Source organism: Gigantopelta aegis, chromosome 14, assembly GCF_016097555.1.
Source record: "Gigantopelta aegis isolate Gae_Host chromosome 14, Gae_host_genome, whole genome shotgun sequence".
NCBI lineage: Eukaryota > Metazoa > Mollusca > Gastropoda > Neomphalida > Peltospiridae > Gigantopelta > Gigantopelta aegis.
Genome location: NC_054712.1, coordinates 39,294,869 through 39,321,076, shown reverse-complemented (window position 1 = coordinate 39,321,076; position 26,208 = coordinate 39,294,869). Strand labels below are relative to the sequence as shown.

Below are 26,208 nucleotides of genomic sequence, written 5' to 3'. Positions count from 1 at the left end.
TTACGGGTACAATGATGGAAATACATGATAAAAAAGGTCTCAGGGTTAACACATTTTGCCCGAATATTTCAACTGTTTTTGCACGAATTTGAGGATATGCTTCAGTAACAACGGGAGGGGGGGGGGGGGGGGGGGGGGGGGGGGGGGGGGGGGGGGGGGTTGCATATTCCCGGAAACACACCAGTTTGTTTTTTAGGCCTTAGCAGCAAAAGACCTTTGATATAATTGGTTGGCAAATCGTGACGCAACAAACGTACTTGTATCTTATTCATTTATAACTGATGTTATATCTATAAATGTATAAAGACAGTTTAGACGTCTACAGGTAAATGACCATACAATTATCCTCTTTTTTTTCTTCTTTAAATATATTACTATTAAAGTATTTGAACTGTAATTTCCTTGGTCTATCTGTCTGCCCGTCTATTTGCTTGTATCTCTAATGACGTCACACGCCATACAATTTGTATAACGTTGTCATGACATTACTGTTTCAGACTATTAGAATCTCGAGTCTAGACTCTAAAAGTTTTATAAGCACGGGTACTCGTTCCAGCCAGTACACCACGACTGGTATATCAAATGCCGTGGTATGTGCTAACCTGTCTGTGGGATGCTGCGTATAAAAGACCCCTTGCTACTAATGGAAAAATGTAGCGGGTTTCCTCTCTGAGACTATATGTCAAAATGAACAAATGTTTGACATCCAATAGACGATGCTTAATAAAGCAATGTGCTCTAGTGGTGTCTTTAAACAAAACAAAACCCCCACCAAACCCCCCCCCCCCCCCCAAAAAAAAAAAAAAAAAAAAAATTATAATCTCAAACTCAATAGAGTCTAGACTCGAGTTTGAGACTGGAGTCCAGTCTGTAATGTCTGAGATTCTAAAAGTTTTATAAGCACGGGGCCTTGTAAGACATCAGAAATAGTTTACCGACGATCTCGTTTTACATATTTGGTTAGAGTATATGCCATAGCAAAATAAAACAGATGCTGGGTTGTTCGCACAGAAATGTCATCTGTTATTAGCTGGGGCGGAACGTAGCTCAGTGGTAAAGCGCGCGCCTGATGCGCGGTCGGTCTGGGATCGATCCCTGTCGGTGTGCACATTTGGCTATTTCTCATTCTATCCAGTGCACCGCGACTGGTATATGAAAGGCCGTGGTATGTGTTATCCTGTCTGCGGGATGGTGCATATAAAAGATCCCGTGCTAACTAATTGAAAAATGTATTGGGTTTCCTCTCTAAGACATATGTCAAAATTACCAAATGTTTGACATCCAGTAGCCGATGATTATTAAATCAATATGCTCTAGTGGTGTCGTTAAACAAAACAAACACACAAACTGTTATTAGCTTGTACACCATGCATGTAGAAATTAGTTGTTGTTATCAGTGTATAAACTTGAGCGTTTTGTGTTTTAATATCTGGTAACTTCATATAATGACAAAGCATTTGTTTTAGGAAGTCTCCGGTGATGCTTGTAAATTAGGGTGGAAAAAAAAATCGCTCCTTTCATATATGATATCTAAATGTAAAACTGTGTGAAAAACATGGAATGATTCCACGCATGACGTACACAATAAATATAAATTGTGTTGCTAGAAATGACAAGAGTGTAACTTTTGTGTGACATTACAAGATAAATTGATACATTGAATTCGGAAGATCTAAAAACAGGCCCTGAGAAACCTCTCTACTTAGAATACAATACAACACAACACAACACAACACAACACAATACAATACAACACAATACAACACAATACAATACTTTATTACATTAAAAAGGAATTTCTTTTACATCGACAGTCCACTATCAGGTCAGGTCAGGTCAGAGTGTTTAACGTGCACATTCAGAGCAAGCTGTTGTAGCGCACGCCTGTCCTGGGCACAAGTGCCGGTCTTGGCCGGCTCCACAGGCCAGGACAGGGAAGGGGTGGGGTGGGGTGGAGGGGGGGGGGACCACCTGCACTGGCAGGTGCAAGGGAGCACCAACAGTCCGACCGGGGCTGGTAACAGGCGGAGGGTGGTATGGTGTATGTATGTAATTTGGAACGTCCCGTAGGATTAAGCCAAAGAGAAAAGGTGCGCAGTTTTTGTGAGGGAAATTAGGCGCAATTTTGAACGGTCAGCCAAAAGGAAAAGTAGGGAGTTAGTATAGTTTTGGAAGATTAGTGCGCCGAGTGTAGTTCGTTAAGTGGACCTAGTTGGTGTTAACATGTCTCCCTAGGTTGCCCATAGGGGCCCTTAAAAGGGCCTGGTCTGTTCAGATTGTGGCATGACAACCCAGGGGAGATTCGTAACAATTGTAAGTCCACAATACACTCTCGAGAATTATATAAAACATACAATACACCCACAACATACATACACAATAGGTGAAAATAACTATGAAAACCTATAACACTATAAGGAAACTGATTGTTTTAAAACTACTTTTATCTCTCCTGCAATTGTGTTGTCTGATCTTTTATGTTTCGTTTTACTTCATTGGAGTATGGAAAGGTGAGGACAGGTGGAGGGTCAACATAAAAAAACAAAAACATCTTTCTGCTTCATGATTTCACTGATCCCATATATTGTTATGTCACGTATGTAACATATTCAGCATAGTCCACACTTAGAAAAGTATTAGCCAAGTTTTAAAAACCGCTTTCTAATTATATCCATCAGGGGTCACATTAAGATGCGTCCATGCGTCCATATTGACTCCTGGGGGGGTAAACTCTTTAATGCTACCCCTGTCCATACTGCATTTTCATGAAAATAATACAATACTTTAAATAGTACAAAGTCCTAAAATTATATCTGGAACTGAAGGTTACAATCCTGACAGGAACTATTCATACCTACCGGTTCTTGTATATTTTCAGCTTACTCATATAGTGCATTTTGTTAACAATGGCAATTTTGACATGGTATAAATAATTTTCATTGTTTATCTGTATGTTGTCTTACTTGATTATATTGGCTTTAACAGCATAAACATAGCTTCTGTTGTGAAATAAAATGTTAAAATATTGGAGTTCTTTCAGGGTTAAATTATAGTTGTGTTTTCTTGTATTCGTATATCTCTATAATTGCTGCGGTTTGTCATTATATGTGGTGTTAATTATGCCTAGTGTTCTCTTGTATTCGTATATGTCTATAATTGCTGCGGTTTGTCATTATATGTGGTGTTAATTATGCCTAGTGTTTTCTTGTATTCGTATATGTCTATAATTGCTGCGGTTTGTCATTATATGTGGTGTTAATTATGCCTAGTGTTCTCTTGTATTCGTATATGTCTATAATTGCTGCGGTTTGTCATTATATGTGGTGTTAATTATGCCTAGTGTTCTCTTTAAGCCGTTTTGAATATTCAAACGTTAGTTTTTTCGACTGTTGCCTTCTTTTAGTAAATATTATACTCTGATATTTGATTAATTTAAAATCGACCTAACAACCCCCCCCCCACAGACACACACACACACACACACACACACACACACACACACACACACACACACACACATATATATATATATATATATATATATATATATATATATATATAAATACAATTTATATTCCTAATATATGACACTGATACCCTGGCAATACCTCTCTGTCAGTCTGTCCGTGTCCGTCTCTCTCTCTCTCTCTCTCTCTCTCTCTCTCTCTCTCTCTCTCTCTCTCTCTCTCTCTCTCTCTCTGTGTGTGTTTTTAAATCTTATTTTATTCCCCCCCCCCCCATTGTTTTCGTAAAACGTTTAACAAGTTTATACCAGAGATTTAGAAAGAAAAAAAAGAAGTAATAGTTTGTAAATTGAATAGAAATCCCGTTAAGCCTACGGCATGATTTGAATTATTCAGAATATTGAAAAACCTTCACAATGTGATGTATTTTCACACGAGTTCGTGTGAGGAAATTCCATGCAGCCACCGATCTTTCAAGCCCTGATGAAAGCCGTTTTCCTCCTGCACCAGGAAGTGCTCCGCATACTCCTACTCACTCTGTTACAAAAGAATAAATAAATCTACAGTGAATCCGGTCTGTTGAAGACTTATTTTTCAACATTTTAGGAATGTCTTTATCGAAAATGGAAGTTTAAAGATAACACGTGCTAATCGAGTTCCCCATTTTTCCTCTGCCGAAAAAGGAAAGGAAAAGGATATTTGTATGAATAACTAAAAATAGCATATTACAAAATAAAGTTATCATTGGAGTCAGTTACATGGAATGTTTTCTCCCCAAACCCCCGTTAACTAAAAATAGCATATTTCAAAATAAAGTTATCATTGGAGTCAGTTACATGGAATGTTTTCTCCCCACACACCCATTAATGAGAACATTGTTCGTTATTTTTGATAAACAGACTAATAATTTTTTATTATTATTTAACAACGCACTCAACACATTTTATTGATGGTTATATGGCGTCAGACATATGGTTAAGGACCACACTGATATTGAGAGAGGAAACCCGCTGTCGCCACGTCATGGGCTACTCTTTTCGATTAGCAGCATGGGATCTTTTATATGCACCATCCCACAGACAGGGTAGTACATACCACGACCTTTGATATACATGTACCAGTCGTGGTGCACTGGCTGGAATGAGAAATAGCCCAATGGGTCCACCGGCTGGGATCGATCCTAGACCGACCGCGCATCGAGCGAGCGCTTTACCATTACCGCCCCAACATACTAATAAGACACATACATGTGATAACAATTTAAAGACATTCGATTGGCTGCACCTAGGTGATGACCAGCCCCAGTTCCACGAAGCGATCTTAGCTCTAAGAACACCTTATGTGCATTAGATAGTTATGCAAAAAGAAGTTTGTTTTGTTTAACGACACGACTAGAGCACATTGATTTATTAATCATCAAACATTTTGTAATTTCGACATATAGTTTTAGAGTGGAAACCTGCTACATTTTTTTCCATTAGTAGCATGGGATCTTTTATATGCAACCATCTCACAGACAGGATAGCACATACTACGGTCTTTGATATACCAGTCGTGGAGCATTGGATGGAGCGAGAAATAACCCAATGGGCCCACCGACAGGGATCGATCCAAGACCAACCGCACATCAAGCGAGCTCTTTACCACTGGGCTACGTCCCGCCAACGATAGTTATGTACTTATTAAGGTGATCTTAGCGCTATCCCATACAATGGAAAAGAAAAAACAAAATGAAAATTGATAGCTCTGTGACATAAAAGTTAACCTGAAGCTAATTTCTCAGTGACGCATAAGGTAGCTACCAGCACCATGGTAGTAAATAGGTTTTAGTTGGAAAATATGTTTTAAATTTATTTTAATTTGTTAATTTTATTTTTTAATTTTTTTTATGATGTTTTTTTTTTAGTAAGAAATAGAATACTACATTCGTGTCCGTTGTTTGGAAACGACTCGTTGAAAGATAACGGCCATTCATGTAGTATTCTCTATTTATTTCGTAAGTGTTTGTATGTGTGTTGGTGTGCGTGCGTACGTGTGTGTACATATATCTGTTTGTACATATTCTATTTATATTAACTTTAATGAAAACACGGGTCGTAGGATCGAACCCCCTCAGTGGACCCATTCTCTGACTGGGTTTTCCGCCCATCCCAACTAGTGCCACGTGACTTGTATATTAAAGGTCGTGGCATGTACTGTCCTGTCTGTGGGAAAGTGCACATACAAGATTTCTTTCTACTAATGGAAAAAATGTATAGCGGAATTCATCAGACGGTTACACGTCAGATGTACCAAATATTTAACATCGAGCAGTCGGCGATTAATTTGTTTGTTTTGTTTAACGACACTACAAGATCACAGGGCCCGAAAATCTCTTGCTTCTAAATGGAAAAAATGTTGCGGAATTTTTTTATAAGACTATATGTCAGAAATGTTTGACATCCAACAATCGGTGATTAATAAATCAATGTACTCTAGTGGTGTCGTTAATCAAAACAAACTTCAACTTAACTTTAACAAAACGTCTGACATCCAGTGATCGATGTTGTCTAGTGGTATTGTTAAACAAAACGGTCCAATACTGACTGTAACAAAGGCCGCGGTGGGATGGTGCATATAAAAAGATCCCTTGCTGCTAATCGAAAAGAGCAGTCCATGAAGTGGCGACAGCGGGTTTCATCTCTCAATATGTGTGGTCCTTAACCATATGTCCGACGCCATATAACCGTAAATAAAATGTGTTAAGTGCGTCGTTAAATAAAACATTTCTTTCTTATGCCTGTTATGTCTAAGAAGTTAATTTAACTGTGGTGTACTGCATCATTCAGTGGCCTGAAAATGTATCCCAAGTATGATTTACTCATGCTAATTTTCTCAGTCACATCAGACATGGGATGCTGGCAAAATATCCTGGATAAGAAATGCACTGTATTGACAACATCATTGAGAAACCGTGGGGATTCCCCAATTTAGAATGACGTTAAAGGTACATAACTACCTTATTACATGTAGTTATTAGATGTCATAGTTATGTCCCTTTGCATTTCTGTAACTATTCGCAAAAAAAATAAAATCCCTCATAGGGGCATGTTAAAAAGTACTCTCTCTCTCTCTCTCTCTCTCTCTCTCTCTCTCTCTCTCTCTCTCTCTCTCTCTCTCTCTCTCTCTCTCTCTCTCTCTCTCTCTCTCTCTCTCGTGAAACAAAAAGTTGAAACTTAGGGGAACGTATTATTTCAAAATAACAAATAAACATGATAAAAGAAAAACACATCGATTAAACACAACTTTAGTGTAGAAATACTACATAACAGACATTTAGACATGGACAGTTATATAATATCCTCTCTCCACTTTCGCTGTCTTTCTTTGACATAAATAACTTGTCAATAAGAACATCTCAGTTGCTGTTAGTAAATAGGAATCGATACACAAACAAAGGTCACAGTTAAAAATCGACAAATAACTACAGTACTCTGGTAGCGGTATACAGTTAGCTCCCTTGTGTATCCCGGCGCGCAAATGGTTCGCTTCTTGGTTTTGCACAGATCCATGAATGAAGGCTAATTATTTGAAATTAAAAGTAAAGTCTTAAGATTAGTGATAACCAAGGAGTTATTTATTTTTAAAAATGACAATTGGTTTGTCACCAGCAGTGCAAATGCTTTAGCTGTAATGAGGCTTGGTATTCATACATGTATACCGCGTTTTCCTTGTGACAAAAGTGGGGCGCGATCATTTTGGGTAATTTTCAAACAAGCTGATTTTGTGAAAAATTTAATAGCTAGACCTTGATTCAAACGAGGGTTTTTGTAAAGTTTGATAAGCAAAGTTTCCATAAATATATGTGTGATATCCACCAACTCCCTCATGGGTGTGGTTTGTATGGGTGTGAACATTGTCAAAACTGCACCCAAACCCATGCAGTTTGGACACATTATGATGAAAGTAACAGTAACACAAATATTTAAAATATGTCCTCTTTATAATTATGACCCTTTTTGTAATTTCCTTGAGGCCAAAAATACCTGTATCTTTCTTTATTTTTAAACCATAGGTGGTCATTTAGGATGCCATGGGCTGGTATGCATAAATCTCAGCTGAAGATTCACAAATAACTATGGTCTGCTACCTATACCAATATCCTAGTATTCCTGCTAGGGGATCCGATTTAAGACGACGTCATAGTCATATGACGTAATGAAAATTCCGGAGGTGTAGAATTAACATAATATGTATATAATTCACGTGGTACCTCATCGCTGTATATTCTCAGTAAGTATGATTAGAAAATAATAATCATAAAAATTAAATATTAAATTTTATGTTATAATAAACGTAATAATAATGAAATAATTATAACAAAAATCCCTAACCACGTTTTCTCTTAATTTGTCATCTTGAACAGAACAGCAATTCTCATTCAACCTGTGTTTGTGCACTATCATTGTATTTAGAGGGACATTCCTGAGTTTGATGCATTGTAAGATATTTCCGACTAATACAATATTTCTACGATTAAACTTACACATTAAATATAGTTTCTTGTTTAGAATATCAGTGACCGGAGTGAATCGGTTAATGAATTATCTGTTCGGACCGGTACTGCAGCCAGATGCGGTGCTATATCAAAAACTGAGACGGAAATGTTCTCAATTTTGGAGTAAAAATAAATGCTTATATAATGTATGTTCGCAATGGTGTATGTTGTTAGTGCCAACGAGAACCCGTTCTATTGGCAACCTTCGTTTGAAGTTGGGCAATTTAACATGGGTTTCAATGGCAGATGACATCTGTGTTATGACACCTTAACCTGGTACAAATATTAGAACTACAAGAAACACGCTTAATATAGAGCCACTAATATTTTATGCAGAAAAATATATTTAATATGCAACTACAATCGTTAGAAAGTCTCTGTTAGTCGATAACATCTTAAACATTACAGCAAACTCAGGAATGTCCCTTTAAGACGATCAGCTGTTCAACGAAACTGATCAAACACGAGTCTATATTACTCTCTAAGGGTCGGTCCAGTAATAACCATACTGATGGTGGGTGTTAGGACTCAATTCAGTTTGTTATGTCTGACGAGTCTACTTATTTATTTATTTATTTATTATTTATTCATGTCATATCATTTCAACTTATTTTCCAGCTCATATCCAATTACGTTTCAAACACGCTATTTTGGGCACACACTTCAGCGATCTGGGCTGTATGTTCAGGGCAATGAGTTAGTTGTTAGTGGTCAGATATAGAGAAGTCGACGTAGTAGTCTTACAACTACCCATTGAGTCGTTAAAACTCGCTCTGGGTGGGAGCCGGTACCGAGCTGCGAAATCAGTACCTACCAGCTTTACGTCTGATGGTGGGGCGGGATTCAGCTCATTCGGTTGAGTACTCGCCTAAGGATCCATTCATCTGATTTAAAAAAAATTTTTTACACTCGTTCTCACTAGTGCACCACAACTGGTCAAAGGCCGTGGTATGTGCTTTCCTGTCTGCGAGAAAGTTTTGGTAAAAGTATAGTTTTCATTACGAATTTACTGATAAGACTTTCTCTTGAGAGAGGTTGCAGCGTCAAACGTACTCTGCAGTGTATACTGTAATGAAGGAAGAAAATAGTTTATTTAACGATGCACTCAACACATTTTATTTACGGTTATATGGCGTCAGACATATGGTTAAGGACCACACAGATATTGACCGAGGAAACCCGCTGTAGCAACTTCATGGGCTACTCCTTTAGATTAGCAGCAAGGGATCTTTTATATGCACACCATCCCACAAACAGGATGGTACATACCACGGCCTTTGTTACACCAGTTGTGGAGCACTCACTGTAATATGCATAACAACACAGCATTTTCGGAGTATCTTGAATTTGGGGAATAAAGGTTAACGGAGTATGTTAGTTGTTTAATCATTGATTATCGGATGTTAAACATTAGGTAAATGCTCACACCTTTCCATTAGTAGCAAGGGATCTTTTTAATGCACCATCCCAAAGACATGGTAGCACTTACTACGGCCTTTGATATACCGGTCATGATGCAATGATTGGAACGAAAATAGTCCAGTGGACCCCCTGACGGGCATCGTTCCTAGACCGACCGCGCACCAGACGAGCGCTTTCACCACATGGTTAACTTACGACCCCCCCCCCCCCCCCCCCCCGAATTCGGGTAAACTAAATTTGAAGAAAGATTTAACTTTGGGGCTAATAGTGGTCGTTTACGGATTTGCTACAAAATGATCCCTTTTTCAAACTGGGCCGATTTCATATGTTTTGGATATCGGTGGGTTTTGGAAAAATATGGGTTAAACCTAGGTTAAAGCCTGGGTCATGTTTACTTTGCATTTCACATGTCTGGTTTTCAATAACCCTATATTTTAACACTGAGTTACAATACCTGCCATTGAGGTGGAATTTTTCGCTGGATTTGCTAAGAGTAACTTTTCAGCATGGATAATTTCAGAAGCAAAATTGTGTTTTACGTTAGTATAGCAGAGCAATGAATTGTGAACGTATTTTTAAAGACCATTTTAACTCACTACAGTAGCGGATAAAGGGTGTGTGTGTGTGTTCGACCCCCCCCCCCCCCCCCACACACACACCCGTTTAGTCAAGATGCCCGTTTGCCTTTTTTTTGTTAGCACGACTGTATAATTAGATCCACCTCACACAACACTTATTCACAATGTTCATGGGGAACAAACAACAAAGCGCCTGGGATATATAGATGATAATAAACAAGATACCAGTTATTATAAAGTTTGTCCTGAGTGAAATAAGTTTTAGTTGTCACGAGATTTAGCCAGGCCAGCTAATTTTGCCCAAACATCTCCATCATTTTTGTCCTAATACGAAGGTTTGCCCCAGATTGGGGGGATGGGGGTGGGGGTGGGGGGTGGGGGGTGGGGGGGGGGGGGGGGGGGGGGGGTGGGGGAGAGGAGATAGCTGATCCCCTATCTCGTACGCGAATGCTAATAATATACCGGTAACGAGTTTTACCCAAAAAGTGATGAAGTGTAAGCTATTCCTCGCTTACAAGTACGTCCCTTTTCAGATCTGCGAATAACCCATGTTAAAAGCGTGGTTTTTAAATGTGAAATGCACCACGGGTGTAGGTCTTAGTCTTGGTCAAGTTGTTTGGTGTTTTACGTAAACCAGTGTTAAACCTAGGTTTTCATATAACCCGGTGTTACGAAACCCAGACATATGAAATCGGCGAGTTTGACAGAATTATATATATATATATATATATTTTTTTTTTGGTACTATGGCAGGGAGCGATAGGGCAATAACGATTGATATTTGTTTTTGGCGGGCAGAAGTATGAAATGCTACAAATAGATCTAACGATGCTACATATTCACATATAATTATATTGTAAGTGAAACTATTTACTTTTATTTCATATATAAATTGCTGCGTATTAAAAGCAACTTGCTTTCCAACCACCCCGCGCGATAAGGTTTGGAACCGCCTTAATTATTTAGTTCTATCCGTGTTATCTGTTTAGTAAACATCAAAGTACGCAAATAGCTTACGAATACTCGATTAACACTACGTACATGCATGTTAAGCACTTGGTAGGTAAGCTACTGTTATATTCTATTTATTATTTTTCATTTATTTTAATGGTCATATTCGGGCTTGTACAGAGCGTGGGTGTTGGAGGTCGAGACCCCTCCCTGCTCAAGCAAAGTGTCTGTTAAGTACTTGGTAGGTAAGCTACTGTTATATTCTATTTATTATTTTTCACTGGTAGGACTTTCCTTTGACACTGTCACGTATAAAGAACATTATAAATACTTATTATACATAGTTAGGGTTAGCGACAGTACCAAAGGAAAGTCCTTCCTTTTCATATATTTTAATCGTCATACAGGGACGTGTACAGGGGGTGGGTTTTGGAGATCGAGACCCCTCCCTGCTCAAGCGTCTTATTTTCAATACGTTTTCCTGGGAAGCATGTCTCAACCACCCTTTAAAATTCGCTCGTCATAGTCTAGACCCCATCCTACTAAAATTCCTGAACACGCCCCTGAAACCGTTATAATTCACCCAGAGTGTCTTGGGCACACACCTTAACTACATGGGTTGTTAGACATATGTCGCACTACACAGTTCACTTCCTGATGAGAGTTCATTCATCACTATAGTTCCCATAGGTAGTACGGGCTCCCATTTTTGTAGGGGGTGGGGTGGGGGAGACAGGTTGGGTTTTGCTCGAATTAAACAAAAATACCCGAATCTGGATAGCATTATTTTTACTTATTATCATTACTATTACATGGGACTGCAAACACTACACATTTTTACATGGACTACAATAAGAATTAAAGATATTTGCAGTTTTTAATGGTAAACTCTCTGGTTGGATTTTGCCCATGTTATTTTATAATCCTGGTATTGCGCGTTTACATTTTGGGATATGGGTGTACAGCAGAACAGATGGGCATGGCCGTGTAAAAACGGTAGCCTCGCTACCTGTATGGACAGATAGGCCAGATGGGTCCATATAGTAAAAAGAAACGCAACATGGAGAAAAAATAAATGCAGATATAATATATCAATAGTATATGACATTAGTGTCAACGAGAACCTGTTCTATTAGCAGTCTTCATTTGAAGCTGAACATTTTAATATAGATTTCAATGCTAGTGACCGGTCTCGGTGGCGTCGTGGTTAGGCCATCGGTCTACAGGCTGGTAGGTACTGGGTTCGGATCCCAGTCGATACCGACTCCAAACCCTGAGTGAGTGCTCCGCAAGGCTCAATGGGTAGGTGTAAACCACTTGCACCGACCAGTGATCCATAACTGGTTCAACAAAGGCCATGGTTTGTGCTATCCTGCCTGTGGGAAGCGCAAATAAAAGATCCCTTGCTGCTAATCGGAAAGAGTAGCCCACGAAGTGGCGACAGCGGGTTTTCTCTCAAAATCTGTGTGGTCCTTAACCATATGTCTGACGCCATATAACCGTAAATAAAATGTGTTGAGTGCGTCGTTAAATAAAGCATTTCTTTCTTTCAATGCTAGTGGTTATAGTGACATACATTATGTTGAAAGAAAGACATCAAATATAATAGGCCTACTGCCTTTACTAGTCTATTTTGTTGTTTTTAAAATTTTTACTTCATTATTATTATTATTTAAAAAAAAAATCAAGCCATTGCATTTTAACAAAAAGTGGAATTCGTCTTCTATACTGTTTTACAGAATATCCATCGATTATGGCGTCATCAGGTATAATACTACATTTACTCGTGATTACCATGGCAACGCAAGTAGCGTCCGCTTTCAAATACAGCGACGGCTGCATCGTCTCGGTCCTGTCTGTCAACAACAACAACATCATAGCGATGTACTCCCGCGACTTCCAGGCGAGCTCGGAACCAGTGCAAGGAGTGCACCTGTCTCTGGACGGGAACAACCAGGCAATGCGAGTGACCTGGTTTAACCCACATCCATTCCACAGCGGCCCGTTCCATCCCCAGTGCATGTTCGGGCCCAGCCAGCATGTCCTGAAGCACACGAGCACGGGGACAGCCTACACTTACAGAGGCGGGAACTTCAACCAGACCTTGAACTCCGCATTGCTGGATCTGACCCAGGTCGGTGGTGGTGGTGTGGTCTCTAACACGACTGTTTTCTACAAGTGCGGAGATCAGAACTATGGCTGGAGCGATGTCAAACAGTTCACGCTGCTGGGGAGGAATGCCAAAAAGAAGGAAGTGGCAGACGACACTGATACATTCTGCAAGCCCAGTCTGACCGGTTTCTTCAAGGACGAGACTCCAACTGTTGCTGCTGTCGCCGATCTCAGCATCGATCACGGCAAGCACACAATAGCAGCGCTCTCCAATCTCGCGCAGGCCGGAAAAATCCAGTTGCTGATACACGCGGGAGACATCACTTACGCCGACCGCTACGGCGGCGATTCGCACAACAACAGCTACGTCTGGGTGGACTACATGAACAGAATGGAGCCAGTCGTAAGTCGCGTGCCTTATATGACGGCGCCGGGAAACCACGAATCAGAGTTCCACTTCGCCGCCTACGCCAACTGGTTAAACATGCCTTCTACCGAAAGCTATTCCAATTCCACGTTTTGGTTTTCCTTCGATTACATGGGCGTCCATTTCGTGTCGTTTTCCACGGAGCACGAGTTCATGCAGAATTCTACGCAATTTCATTGGATGGAGTCTGATTTGAAAGCAGCCAATCGGAACAGACGTGCTGTTCCTTGGGTGTTTGTTTTTGGTCACCGCCCGCTGTACTGCACGAGTGTGATTTGCAGAGAGCGGTGCAAGGTTGAGGCACCAGTGTTCAGGTCGTATCTGGAAGACCTGCTGTATGAACAAAAGGTCGACGTGTACATGTCGGGTCACAACCACCAGTACGAGAGGTCACTTCCGGTGTACAGACAGAGAGCAGTGCAGGAGGATTACAAGAACCCGAAAGCACCGGTTTACATAGTCAATGGCGGCGCAGGTAGAGTCACATGTTTTTGTCCGTTTACATTATATTACAAGCAGCATATCTTTTTAACTGGGGTGGGGGGTGGGGGGTGTGGGGGGGGGGTGGTGGTTAGCCCATGGTAAAGCACTCGCCTGATGCTCAGTCGGTCTAGGATCGGTCCTCATCGGTGGGCCCATTTGGCTATTTCTCATTTCAGCCAGTGCACCACAAGTGGTATATCAAAGGCCGTGGTATGTGCTATCCTGTATGTGGGATGGTGCATATAAAATATCTCTTGCAACTAATTGAAAAATATAGTCTGTTTTCTCTCTAAGAGTACATATACATTGTATATATGTCCAAATTACCAAATAGTTTCCTCTCTCAATGTCTGTGTGGTCCTTAACCATATGTCTGACGCCATATAGCCGTAAATAAAATGTGTTGAGCGCATCGTTAAATAAAACATTTCCTTCCTTAAATATTTGACATCCAATAACCGATGATTAATAAATAAACGTGCTCTAGTGGTGTCGTTAAACAAAACAAACTTTAATATTTTGAACCACAGTAATGAACAAACACGATGTGACGATAGCAACAAAAATAACTTGGATCGTAGAATACATAACAACTAACTACTAATAACAATTATCCTAAACTCGAGAACCCAAACAGCTGAAATATGTACCAAACACAGCGTTCTTAAACCTTATTAGTGTAACAGAAAAATCAACTTCCACTGAGGGGATGCGAAACACGGACACTCGGATGAAAGTCCGACTTTCTACCAACTGAGCCATTGGGGAAATTCCCATTAGCTACTGCCAGTAGGAGCCCGATATACCAAAACTTCTACGAATATATAATGAAAAAAAAGTTAAAAGTTAAAAAAAAGAAGAAAAAAACAACCCACTAGAGCACATGAATTTATTGATCATCGACTACTGGATTTCAAACATTTGGAAACTCTGACATAGTCTTACAGAGGAAACCCGCAACACTTCTCCATTAATAGCAAGGAATCTGTTATATGCGCCATCCTACAGAAAGGATAAAACATAACACGGGCTTTGATAGACCAATCGTAGTGAAAATAAAACTAATGAATCATGTAATGTGTTTCAACTTTCTATAAAACGTTTATCGATCGTCGATATTTCATGATCATGGAATTAGAGCCTCAGATCCGTACGAAGCAACAGTGAGAAAATATTTTATCTATTTTAAAGGGACAGACCCTAGTTTCAACCCGTGAAAATTAACACTAAGTTTAGTTAATGTACAAACCTGTAACCCATTTGGATAAAGTTACAATTGAGTGAAACATGAGTCTGTGACTTTGAAATGGTGAAATACCCTCTAAAATAGACTAAAACTCGACTCCATGACTGTTACAGTCTCTCAGACGCACGTGCGTTTTTAAAAATATGAGAAATGCATTTTGTGATATTAAAAACACAAGGATGACCAAAAACACTTACAATGTACGGAAATGGATAATCTAAACAATAAAATTTAAGTAAAGTATGATTTCAGTTATCAAAAATGTCTCTAATAGTAAACAATATGCCGTAGTGTTTAAAAACTAGGGTATATCCCTTTAATAATACAAATAACCGAAGAACAAAACTGAAATCGAAACTATTCCATGAACGTTGTTCGAGCAAAGTTTTCTTTATTATGAATTCTTTCAGTGTTTTGTTATTATTATTTTTTTAAATTATTAATTTATTGATTTTCGAATTATAGGTAATCCAGATTTCAACGACCCCACTTTCGAACCCAGAATCCCATGGCGTGGGTCCGATGAGCCGACCTTTGACACGGGCTACTTACTCTTTCAACCAACCAGCACCCAGCTTCGGTTCCAGTACATGGCCAGCAGGTCCAATGAAGTACTCGATAGATTCACGATCACAAAGTCACCATGAATAAATTATATGCCGGTTCTGTGGTATCTTGAACATAACTGCACTACCGTCATCAGTAGTAAATAATCATAAAGTGAAAAAAAAAAAAAAAAAAAAAAAAAAAAAAAATGTTTCTTTAACACGAAATTAGGATCATTCCTAACCTAACTAACCAGAAATCAGTACAAATGAAAGTTTGTTTTGTTTAACGAAACCACTAGAACACATTAATTCAATAATAATCGAATAGTAATAATCAACACGTAGTCTTCAGAGAAAAACCCACTACATTAGCAGAAAGGGATCTTTTATATGCATTTTCCCACAGACAGGATAACACATACCACGGCCTTTGGTATTCCAGTCGTGAGGCACTGGATGGTATGGGGAAAAAAATCAAATGGAGAATGGATCCACCGAGGGGGTTGGATCCTACAACCTCGCACACCAGGCGAGCGCTCTACCGACTAAGCTAGATCGTGAACCAAAAGGGCGCAGTCAAACTAAAAGGGGAACCTTTTCAAATTGTTTTCCCCGGAGGGTAGGTCTACAGAATCTGCTCCATTCTCCATCCTAGAATATATGTTTGTTACTGAAATCTCAAACACCGAGCGATTTAAAAGAACTATAGCATGGTTTCAAGTGGTAACTAAATATATGAATCTGTATATGGATAAATTTCCCTAAAATGAAAACCAATTGTTATAATTACTTAAATCCAAATTATATAATTCGAAATATGCATACATCCATTTTCTTTCAAATAATATACATGTTCATGTAGTTGGAACTGTTCTAAATACACCAAAATCATTGGCTTTTGTGATTATCATCACCCATCTTCTGCCATGAAGTTATATTCTGCGTTTTATGGAGTAAAATTAATTTTATTGGTGACTTAAAACCTTATAAAGCGTATTCACAGCAAAGCGTTTGGAATTAAAATAGTTATATCTGTGATGTCTAAGAGTTGTATATGGATGTTAATAACTATTGTTTTTGTCACAAAAACATAGTGATACTTGCCAAATTGTAGGTTTTCGATTGACATGAATGGGTATAATAATACATATATTATGTGTACTAGTATATGCAGTTTTATACAGCTGAAAAAACAACACAACCAAGAAGTGTTAAATTAGCAGCTATAAATATCCAGATCATAATCTAATGAAGGAAGAAAGGAAGGAAGGAAGGAAGGAAGGAAGGAAATGTTTTATTTAACGACGCACTCAACACATTTTATTTACGGTAATATGGCGTCAGACCACACAGATACTGAGAGAGGAAAACCGCTGTCGCCACTTCATGGGCTACTCTTTTTGATTAGCAGAAAGGGATCTTTTAAATGCACTGTCCCACAGACAGGATAGTAATATACCACGGCCTTTGTTACACCAGTTGTGGAGCACTGGCTGGAACGAGAAATAGCACAAATGGGTTCACCGACGGGGATCGATCCTAGACCGACCGCGCATCAAGCGAACGCTTTACCACTGATGACAACACCGAAATTGTGGCAGTACAAATAGTACACTGAAGGTTTCACCAAACCAACTTGATGAAACGAATAGCAAACCAACCCATAGGCGTACAGGCTCCCCTTTCCGTAGGGGCCAGGCTTGTTTTTGCCCGAATGGAGCAAAATGCCCAAACCTGGATAACAACATTTATTTATACCTGTATTAGCATTACTATCAAACAGTTATATAGGGTTGCAAACGAATCACTACGCATTTTATTTTACATGGATTACAGCTAATTTTAAGGGTAGAATGATGGAAATACATGGTAAAAAGGTCTCAGGTTAGCACATTTTGGTCCGAATTTGAGGTTTTGCTCCAGAACTAGGGGGACACTTGTTCCGCCCCCGCCCCCTGCCCCCTGTTCCGTATGTTTATGAACCGACCTCCGTAATTTGTTAGTCCTGGAATAACATAAATATCAGCAGAGATACGATTTTTAGTTACAGTAAGTCAGTTTATTTATCAGGGGCGTAGCGTGATCTGGACCTGGGGTGTGTGTGTGTGTGTGTGTGTGTGTGTGCGTGTGTGTGGTGTGTGTGTGTGTGTGTGTGTGTGTGTGTGTTCGAATATGAACCAAGTGGACCTTTTTCTATTTTGTTTTTGCACCACCAGAAACTCCATATGTATAAACCTGTATGTTTTAGTTCTGAAAGCGGACCATTTGCTTTAGGGGGGGCTTTCGTCCGAACCCCCCGAACCCCCCTAGCCTACGCCCCTGTTTATTATACAACTAGCTAGGTAAACAGGATCCGATTCATCTGCTACAGGTCTACATGGAATACACGTATACACGCAGCTGTCAACTCCAAATGCTAGTAGTAGGGCGAGACGTAACCCAGTGGTAAAGCGTCCGTTTGATGTGCGGTCGGTCTGGGATCGATTCCCGTCGGTGGGACCATTGGACTATTTCTCGCTCCAGCCAGTGCACCACGACTGGTATATCAAAGGCCGTGGTATGTGTTATCCTGTCTGTGGGATGGTGCATATAAAAGATCCCTTGCTGCTAATCGAAAAGGAAAAACATTGTATATACAAACACTGACATTTTAAACAAGAACGTGTGTTGCAATGTAATTATAGTTGTTAAAAATGTACCTGAGAACATTGGTTGAGATCGTTAGCGATACCATCAGTACTTTGATACACATTTACAAGCATAGGGAGAATTAAGTCCTATATATCGATATGGTATGCAAGTATCACACGTTTTTATAACGTACATGATTATACATAACGTAAAGTTCAGCAAATTTTCCAGAGTGGTAGACCCATGCAACCCGATACGATCCTAATTTGATGTTTGGTCTTTTTTTTTTTATGAATATTGTATATAACTTCAGGCCCGTAGCCAGCATGATTAGCGGGGGGTGGGGTGGGGTGAATTGAAATTTCATGTAAACGGAACTCATCAAACGCGGAGCCGTAGACGGGAGGGAGGGGAGGGGAGGGGGTTATACACACACACACACACACACACACACACACACACACACACACACACACACACACACACACATACATACATACATACATACATACATACATATATATATATATATATATATATATATATATATATATATATATATATATACATATATATATATATACATGCGTGTCGGAGAAGTAGCGGTTCTTGATTACAGTTTTGGTCTATTTTAAAGGATATTTCCCTGTTTTAACGTCACTGACTCTTCTTTCACTTGGGTACATTTGGGTATATTTCCTATAGACCATGTGTGGCAAAACTATATTTGAGACATACCAACTGCTGAATAAACAATTTGCTGGGGTGTCGTTAAACATTCCTTTCCAGGTAACGTATTGAGACTCTTAGAAAATGGTAAAAAAAAGTTCTTGAAAATTAAACCTTTTGAAGTGTATGAACCCTGATTTTTGTGAAGGGATCTAACTCTATGCAACAACTTTGGAGTGCAAGCTTTACGCTAAATGTATGGGCCATCTATGACCTATATCTAGAAAGGTCATCTTTTTTTATATTACAGGATGTTACGGGATCTATTAATTAATTGAACAGCAATCACAACATTTTATCTATAATTTAATTTTATATCATACATATGTCCTTTTATTTCTTTGGATACATTTTTATAGATTGAAGAAAATGATACTCTGTACAAAAGACGGATCCTGTCAAAAAAACTGAGAGAACGGTTTGGAGAGGATACAATTAAAGAATACTATGTGTATGTTTCTCTTCCAGAAGAAACTGATCATAGTGGCCATTTGATAGGAGAGGTAATATCGGAATTATTGACCATTCGGTTTTTAAGAATGCTAATATGTTGTAAATTTTTCATTATTCATTCAAAGTTAAAGGTGTTAGATAAACTTTAATGAGGTCGACTTTATCTAATGTTAAAACAAATAAGGTTGATTTGTTGACTAACAGACAATTAATTTTAGAACAAACTTGCAGTCATATGCATGCTAACTAACTCTTGTTATCATCATTGTTGTGTGTTCAATTAATCACTGAGGAAAGAACAGTCTCTTGTAGGTCTCTTTAAATTTAGCATCATGAAATATTTGTGATTTTTGTGGCCTCACCGAATTCGTCAATATTTTATGGTCGTTAAACATTTCTTACAGTAGCCCAAAAGGAAACTGCTTGGTTACAAAACGGCAATACATGAAGCAGAGACCATTCTCCCTTAACCACCTAATTTTTTGACCTTTCAGATGTTTCAAGTCTCAAATGGCCCATCATATTTCCAGATATTTTCATTTAGTTGGCATAAATTTTTAGTACCACAATTAAACCAAAGCTTAATGTTGCTGTGCATTGTAATCGCATGCAAAACAATATCTTAAAATGACAGATTACATTTAAGATGTAACAAGTGTTCTCCTTATATATATATATATATATATATATAAATATTGGCTCGTTAAAATCTACCACCAACCATTTTTTCCTTTTTAGTATGCAGGGTACCGCCAACCACTTGACACGATTATAATACAGAAGATACATGAACTTGTTGATGATGGCCTCAGGAATGTCTCTCACATCAAGAGACAACTTGAAGTTTTCGTTGAAAAGGATATGATTAGCAACTTCTGTGACCTCAACATCCAAAAGAGCAACAGGCGGTTTTATCCCACTAAAAAGGATATACGCAATCATCTCCACCAGGCTGTTACAGCTTCACGGTAAAGATTTATTTGGAGACACCTGTTTGAAATATCTGTATATAAGAACATTTGAACCAAATTGGTTTTACTTGGCAGTGTTTCTGCTAGAAAGAAATTTTTGGGATTGATCCCTGTCGGAAGGTCCGTTAGGCTATTTATCATTCCAGCCAGTGCACCACGACTGGCATATCAAAGGCCATGTATGTACTACCCTGTCTCTGGGATGGTGCATATAAAAGATCCCTTGCACACCATTTAAACATTTACCAGTACAAACTGCTTTTTGATCCCCATGCAGTGTCACTAAGCCATGGGAAATAATATTACTTGGAGGTATTATATTTATAATGTTCTTTTATTTTTGTGTGGTTAAATTATCGTGTAATTTGTGGTAAAACAAATTCATATCAAAAGTATTTCAGAGTCCGAGTGGAGTATAGCTATTTGTAGACTAAATACTTGCTGTCAGCTGCCAATGTCAAGTACTATGCTCTTACTAATGTTGTTACTTAAAGTCTCTAAATAAAACAAATTATGACAAGTGTTTCAACTCTTTGTTGTTTTTTTCTATTTTTTACACATGAAAAGAAAATTACCCTGATCAGTTAAATAATAGATTAAGCCATCACATTCATATTGAATTGTCATATCTACATGAGAAGGTGTTTACGTAGCTGAAATATACATTAGACAACATATGTGTAATGTAATATAACATATTAAAGGAAAACTACCCTCGGTGGATGATATCCATGTACCCTCGGTAGTTTAAGTACATGTATGGTAAAATCCACGTTTTTGATATTTTATGAGTCTCCTTTTCTAAAAACCACTCCTGACATGGATAGTAAATATGCAGTACGATTATTGACATCTTGTTACAAAAAAATAAAAATAAATAAAAAATCCAACTTTCGCACATGGAAAGAAAATCTACCCTGATCAGTTAAATAATAGATTAAGCCATCACATTCATATTGAATTGTCATGTCTACATGAGAAGGTGTTTACGTAGCTGAAATATACATTAGACAACATATGTGTAATGTAATATAACATATTAAAGGAAAACTACCCTCGGTGGATGATATCCATGTACCCTCGGTAGTTTAAGTATGGTAAAATCCACGTTTTTGAAATTTTAAGAGTCTCCTTTTATGAAAACCACTCCTGACATGGATAGTAAATATGCAGTACGATTATTGACATCTTGTTGCAAAAAAAAAAAAAAATTCCAAATTTCACACATGGAAAGAAAATCTACCCTGATCAGTTAAATAATAGATTAAGCCATCACATTCATATTGAATTGTCATGTCTACATGAGAAGGTGTTTACGTAGCTGAAATATACATTAGCCAACATATGTGTAATGTAATATAACATATTAAAGGAAAACTACCCTCAGTGGAAAACCGGCCTCGGTGGCGTTGTGGTTAGGCCATTGATCTACAGGCTGGTAGGTACTGGGTTTGGATCCCAGTCGAGGCATGGGGATTTTTAATCCAGATACTGACTCCAAACCCTGAGTGAGTGCTCCGTAAGGCTCAGTGGGTAGGTGTAAACCACTTGGACCGACCAGTGATCCATAACTGGTTCAACAAAGGCCATGGTTTGTGCTATCCTGCCTGTGGGAAGTGCAAATAAAAGATCCCTTGCTGCTAATCGGAAAGAGTAGCCCATGTAGTGGCGACAGTAGGTTTCCTCTAAAAATCTGTGTGGTCCTTAACCATATGTCTGACGCCATATAACCATAAATAAAATGTGTTGAGTGCGTCGTTAAATAAAACATTTCTTTCTTTCTTTCTTTTTCCTTAATATGGTATATTAATTTATGTATTTGTTAGCTATTGTATATTTCAGATAAGTAAACACTTTATGTAGACACTAATAATTAAATATGTATATCCATTATCTAACTAACAAGGGTAGATTTTCAAATTATAACAAGTTATTATTTTTTTCTATTTTTTTATTACTATTTTTTTATATTTGTGAATAAACGTACTTTATGTTTACTATCAGTACTAGGGATAGTTCTAGGAAAATGAGACACTCAAGATTTCAATAGGGTGGATTTTATGGTACCGAACTACCGAGGATACAAGATCTACCGAAGGTACTTTTCCCAAAATATGGTATATTAGTTTACTTATTTGTTAGCCAATATATATTTCAGCTAAGTAAACACCTTCTTATATAAACACTAATAATTAAATATGTATATGATGGATTAATCCATTATCTAAATGATCAGGGTAGGTTTCCAAATTATAAGAAATTATTATTATTATTATTATTATTATTATTATTATTATTATTATTATTATTATTATTATTATTATTATTATTTAAAATATATGTGAATAAGCTTACTGTATGTTTACTATCAGTGCTAGGGATAGTTTTAGAAAATTGAAACACTTAAGATTTCAATAGGGTAGATTTTAAAGTATCTAACTACCGAAGGTACAATATCATCCACTGAGTGTAGGCCTACTTTTTCATTAATATAGTATATTAATTTATGTATTTGTTAACTATTGATTTCTCGTTCTAGCATGACTGGCATATCAAAGGCTGTGGTATGTACTACCCTGTCTGTGGGATGGTACATATAAAAGATCCCTTGCTGCTAATCGAAAAGAGTAGCCCATGAAGTGGCGACAGTGGGTTTCCTCTCTCTCTATATCTGTGTGGTCCTTAACCATATGTCTGATGCCATATAACCGTAAATAAAATGTGTTGAGTGCATTGTTAAATAAAATATTTCCTTTCTTTGTTAGTTATTGTATATTTTATCTAAGTAAACACCTTCTTATGTAGACACTAATACTTAAATATGTATATGGTGGATTAATCCAATATCCAAATGATACGGCTAGATTTCCAAATTATAAGAAATTACCGGGTACTATTATTATTTTTTATTTTTATTTAATTAAAAAAACAAAATATATATATATGTGAATAACCTTACTGTATGTTTACTATCAGTGCTAGGGATAGTTCCAGGAAAATGAGACACTTAAGATTTCAATAAGGTGGATTTTATAGTATCTAACTACCGGGGTTACAAGATCATCCACCAAGGATACTTTTCCCAAAATATGGTATATATTAATTTACTTGTTTGTTAGCTAATATATATTTCAGCTAAGTAAACACCTTCTTATATAGACACTAACAACTTAATAAGTATATGATGGATTAATCCATTATCTAAATGATCAGGGTAGATTTCCATATTATAAGAATTTTATTTTTATTTTTTTTATTATTATTATAATTTAAAAAAAAAAAAATGTGAATAGCCAAATGCCAATTTGGGTTCAAAGTCTGCACAATTTGGTGCACATCAATAATCTACTGAGTGCCACCTGGGCACCCTTGAAGAAAAATCCAAGATGGCGGACAAAATGGTGGCCAAATCAGGGAAATGGCTATAGCTTGCTTATAAATTGACAGATAAACAAAAATTATTGCATTTACCCTAGGGTTGTAGGAGCCAAGGAGAGCAATGGTGCTATCAAAATTCAGATTTAACTAAATTGGCCATGTAATATGGTGGTCCAAATTGAGAAAATTACAATAACTTCCTTATTATTCGGTACTAAAATGTAATTCTTGCATCTAACCCATGGTTTTAGGGGTCATGGAATACGATGAAAGTAGTTCAGTTCTTCTATACAAGTTAATTTTAATTATTTCAAGATGCCAACCAATACAGGCAATGTACCTAAGGAGATGGAACTGTTAAAAATAAAGTGCCACTGTATATTTGTTAAATGATTAACACAGTCATTAAAAAAACTTGTGGGTTTAAGATAATTAATTAATAATAATAAAATAATTTGACAGATATAAAGAAGTTTGTTTTGTTTAACGACACCACTAGAGCACATTGATTAATTAATCATAGGCTACTGGATGTCAAACATTTGGTAATTCTGACTCATATAGTCATCAAAGGAAACCCGCTACATTTATCTTAATGCAGCAAGGGATATTTTATATGCACTTTCCCAGGAAAGCACATACCATAGACTTTGACCAGTTGTGGTGCACTGGTTGAAACGAGAAAGAACCCAATCAGTTGAATGGATTGACAGATGTAAAATGCATTGTAACATTTTACAGTGACCTTTTCTTGGCCAATAGAATGTAAGATATTTGGTAGTGTTGTGCGTGGTGTAGTATGCATGATGTAATTTTGTTAATTTGCAATGTAATATTATTTTAGGTGGCCTAGTACTTGCTATTCATTCCCAGTGTTATATACCATTATTGTAAAAATAAAAATAAAAAACCAGACCAGCTAAAACTGAATTCCATTGCAAACTGGCAAAACTCTATCATGCTCACTAAACAACACACACAGTACCCGAGAGAAAACAAAAAACCCAATAAAGGGTCACTTTAATATAGTGTTTCATTATTTATTTCATTTCAACTTATTTTCGTGCTTATATCCAATTAAGGTTCAAGCATGCTGTCCTGGGCACACACCTCAGCTATCTGGGCCGTCTGTCTAGGACAATGGGTTAGTTGTTAGTTGGTTAGTGGTTAGTGAGAGAGAAGAGGGTGTAGTGGCCTTACACCTATCCATTGAGCCCTTAAGAACTCATTCTGGGTTGAAGCTGGTACCGGGCTGCAAACCCTGTAGTCTGATGACTTAACCACTATGCCACCGAGGCCGGTTTTTCATTATTACATGTAGGTCATCCTCTTTAAACCAACAAGTCTTTTATGTGACTGTTACTTTTAACAGTTCCACCTACCTTGGTTCATTACTTATATTGGTGGCCATCTTGAATAAATTAAAATTAACAGGTATAGAAGAACTACTTTCATTGTGTTCATTGATCCCTAAAACCATGGGTTAAATGCAAGAATTACTTTTCTGTATCAAACAATAAGCAATTTATTGCCATTTTCTCCATTTGAACCACCATATTTGCAACCATCTTGTATTCAGGTGACCCATTTATGAAATCTGAATTATGAAGGAAGGAAATGTTTTATTTAACGACACACTCAACACATTTTATTTACACTTATATGGCATTAGACATATGGTTAAGGACCACACAATGTGCAAGCACGCTGTCTTGGGCACACACCTCCGCTATCTAGGCTGTCTGTCCAGGACAGTGGGTTAGTTGTTAGTTGGTTAGTGGTTAGGGAGAGAGAAGAGGGTGTAGTAGTCTTACACCTATGCATTGAGTCCTTAAGAACTTGCTATGGGCTGGAGCCGGTATGGGTTTGCGAACCCTGTACCTACCAGCCTGTAGTCCGATGGCTTAACCACTGCGCCACCGAGGCCGGTTACACACACACACACACACACACACACACACACACACTCACACACAGACACGCGCACGTATGTATGTGTGTGCATGTATGTATGTATATACATATGTACATGTATGTATGTATGTATGTATACATGTATGTATATGTATATTAAAGGTAAATGAACCTTCAGTGGTACTTTATTCAATCTATTTAATAAAAATCATATTTTAAAAAATAAAGAAACAAAAATCTACTCTGATCACTTAGATAATTGATTAATTTTGTGTCTACAAAAGTAGATTTTTACTTTGAGGAAATAGACATTAGCCAAGAAGTTTGTAATTTGTTCACTACATCAGTGGATGACTTCATGTTT

General features: G+C 37.8%; 1 protein-coding gene across 4 annotated transcripts; it reads left to right on the top strand.

Moving 5' to 3' along the window:
- The first annotated feature begins 217 nt into the window (after positions 1-217).
- On the top strand, positions 218-16,803 carry LOC121389378 (acid phosphatase type 7-like). 4 transcript variants are annotated; one of them, XM_041520976.1, is made up of 4 exons: positions 282-325; positions 11,133-11,197; positions 12,692-13,966; positions 15,686-16,803. In XM_041520976.1, exons 1-4 carry the CDS (start codon positions 297-299, stop codon positions 15,865-15,867), a joined length of 1,551 nt encoding a protein of 516 aa, XP_041376910.1. In that variant the 5' UTR covers positions 282-296; the 3' UTR covers positions 15,868-16,803. The 4 variants fall into 4 exon arrangements, with proteins under 4 accessions (XP_041376913.1, XP_041376910.1, XP_041376912.1 ...); XM_041520977.1 differs by lacking the exon at positions 282-325 and adding an exon at positions 7,702-7,736 and having other exon boundaries at positions 11,112-11,193; XM_041520979.1 differs by lacking the exon at positions 11,133-11,197 and having other exon boundaries at positions 218-325.
- The last annotated feature ends 9,405 nt before the right edge of the window (positions 16,804-26,208 follow it).

Bases quoted from the DNA above. Each gene is read 5' to 3' on its own strand.
- LOC121389378 (XM_041520976.1), top strand. From the start codon at position 297: ATGTATAAAGACAGTTTAGACGTCTACAG. The intron at 11,198-12,691 runs GTAAGCTACTGT...ACTGTTTTACAG, and splicing joins GTCTGTTAAGTACTTGGTAG to AATATCCATCGATTATGGCG. The intron at 13,967-15,685 runs GTAGAGTCACAT...TTCGAATTATAG, and splicing joins CATAGTCAATGGCGGCGCAG to GTAATCCAGATTTCAACGAC.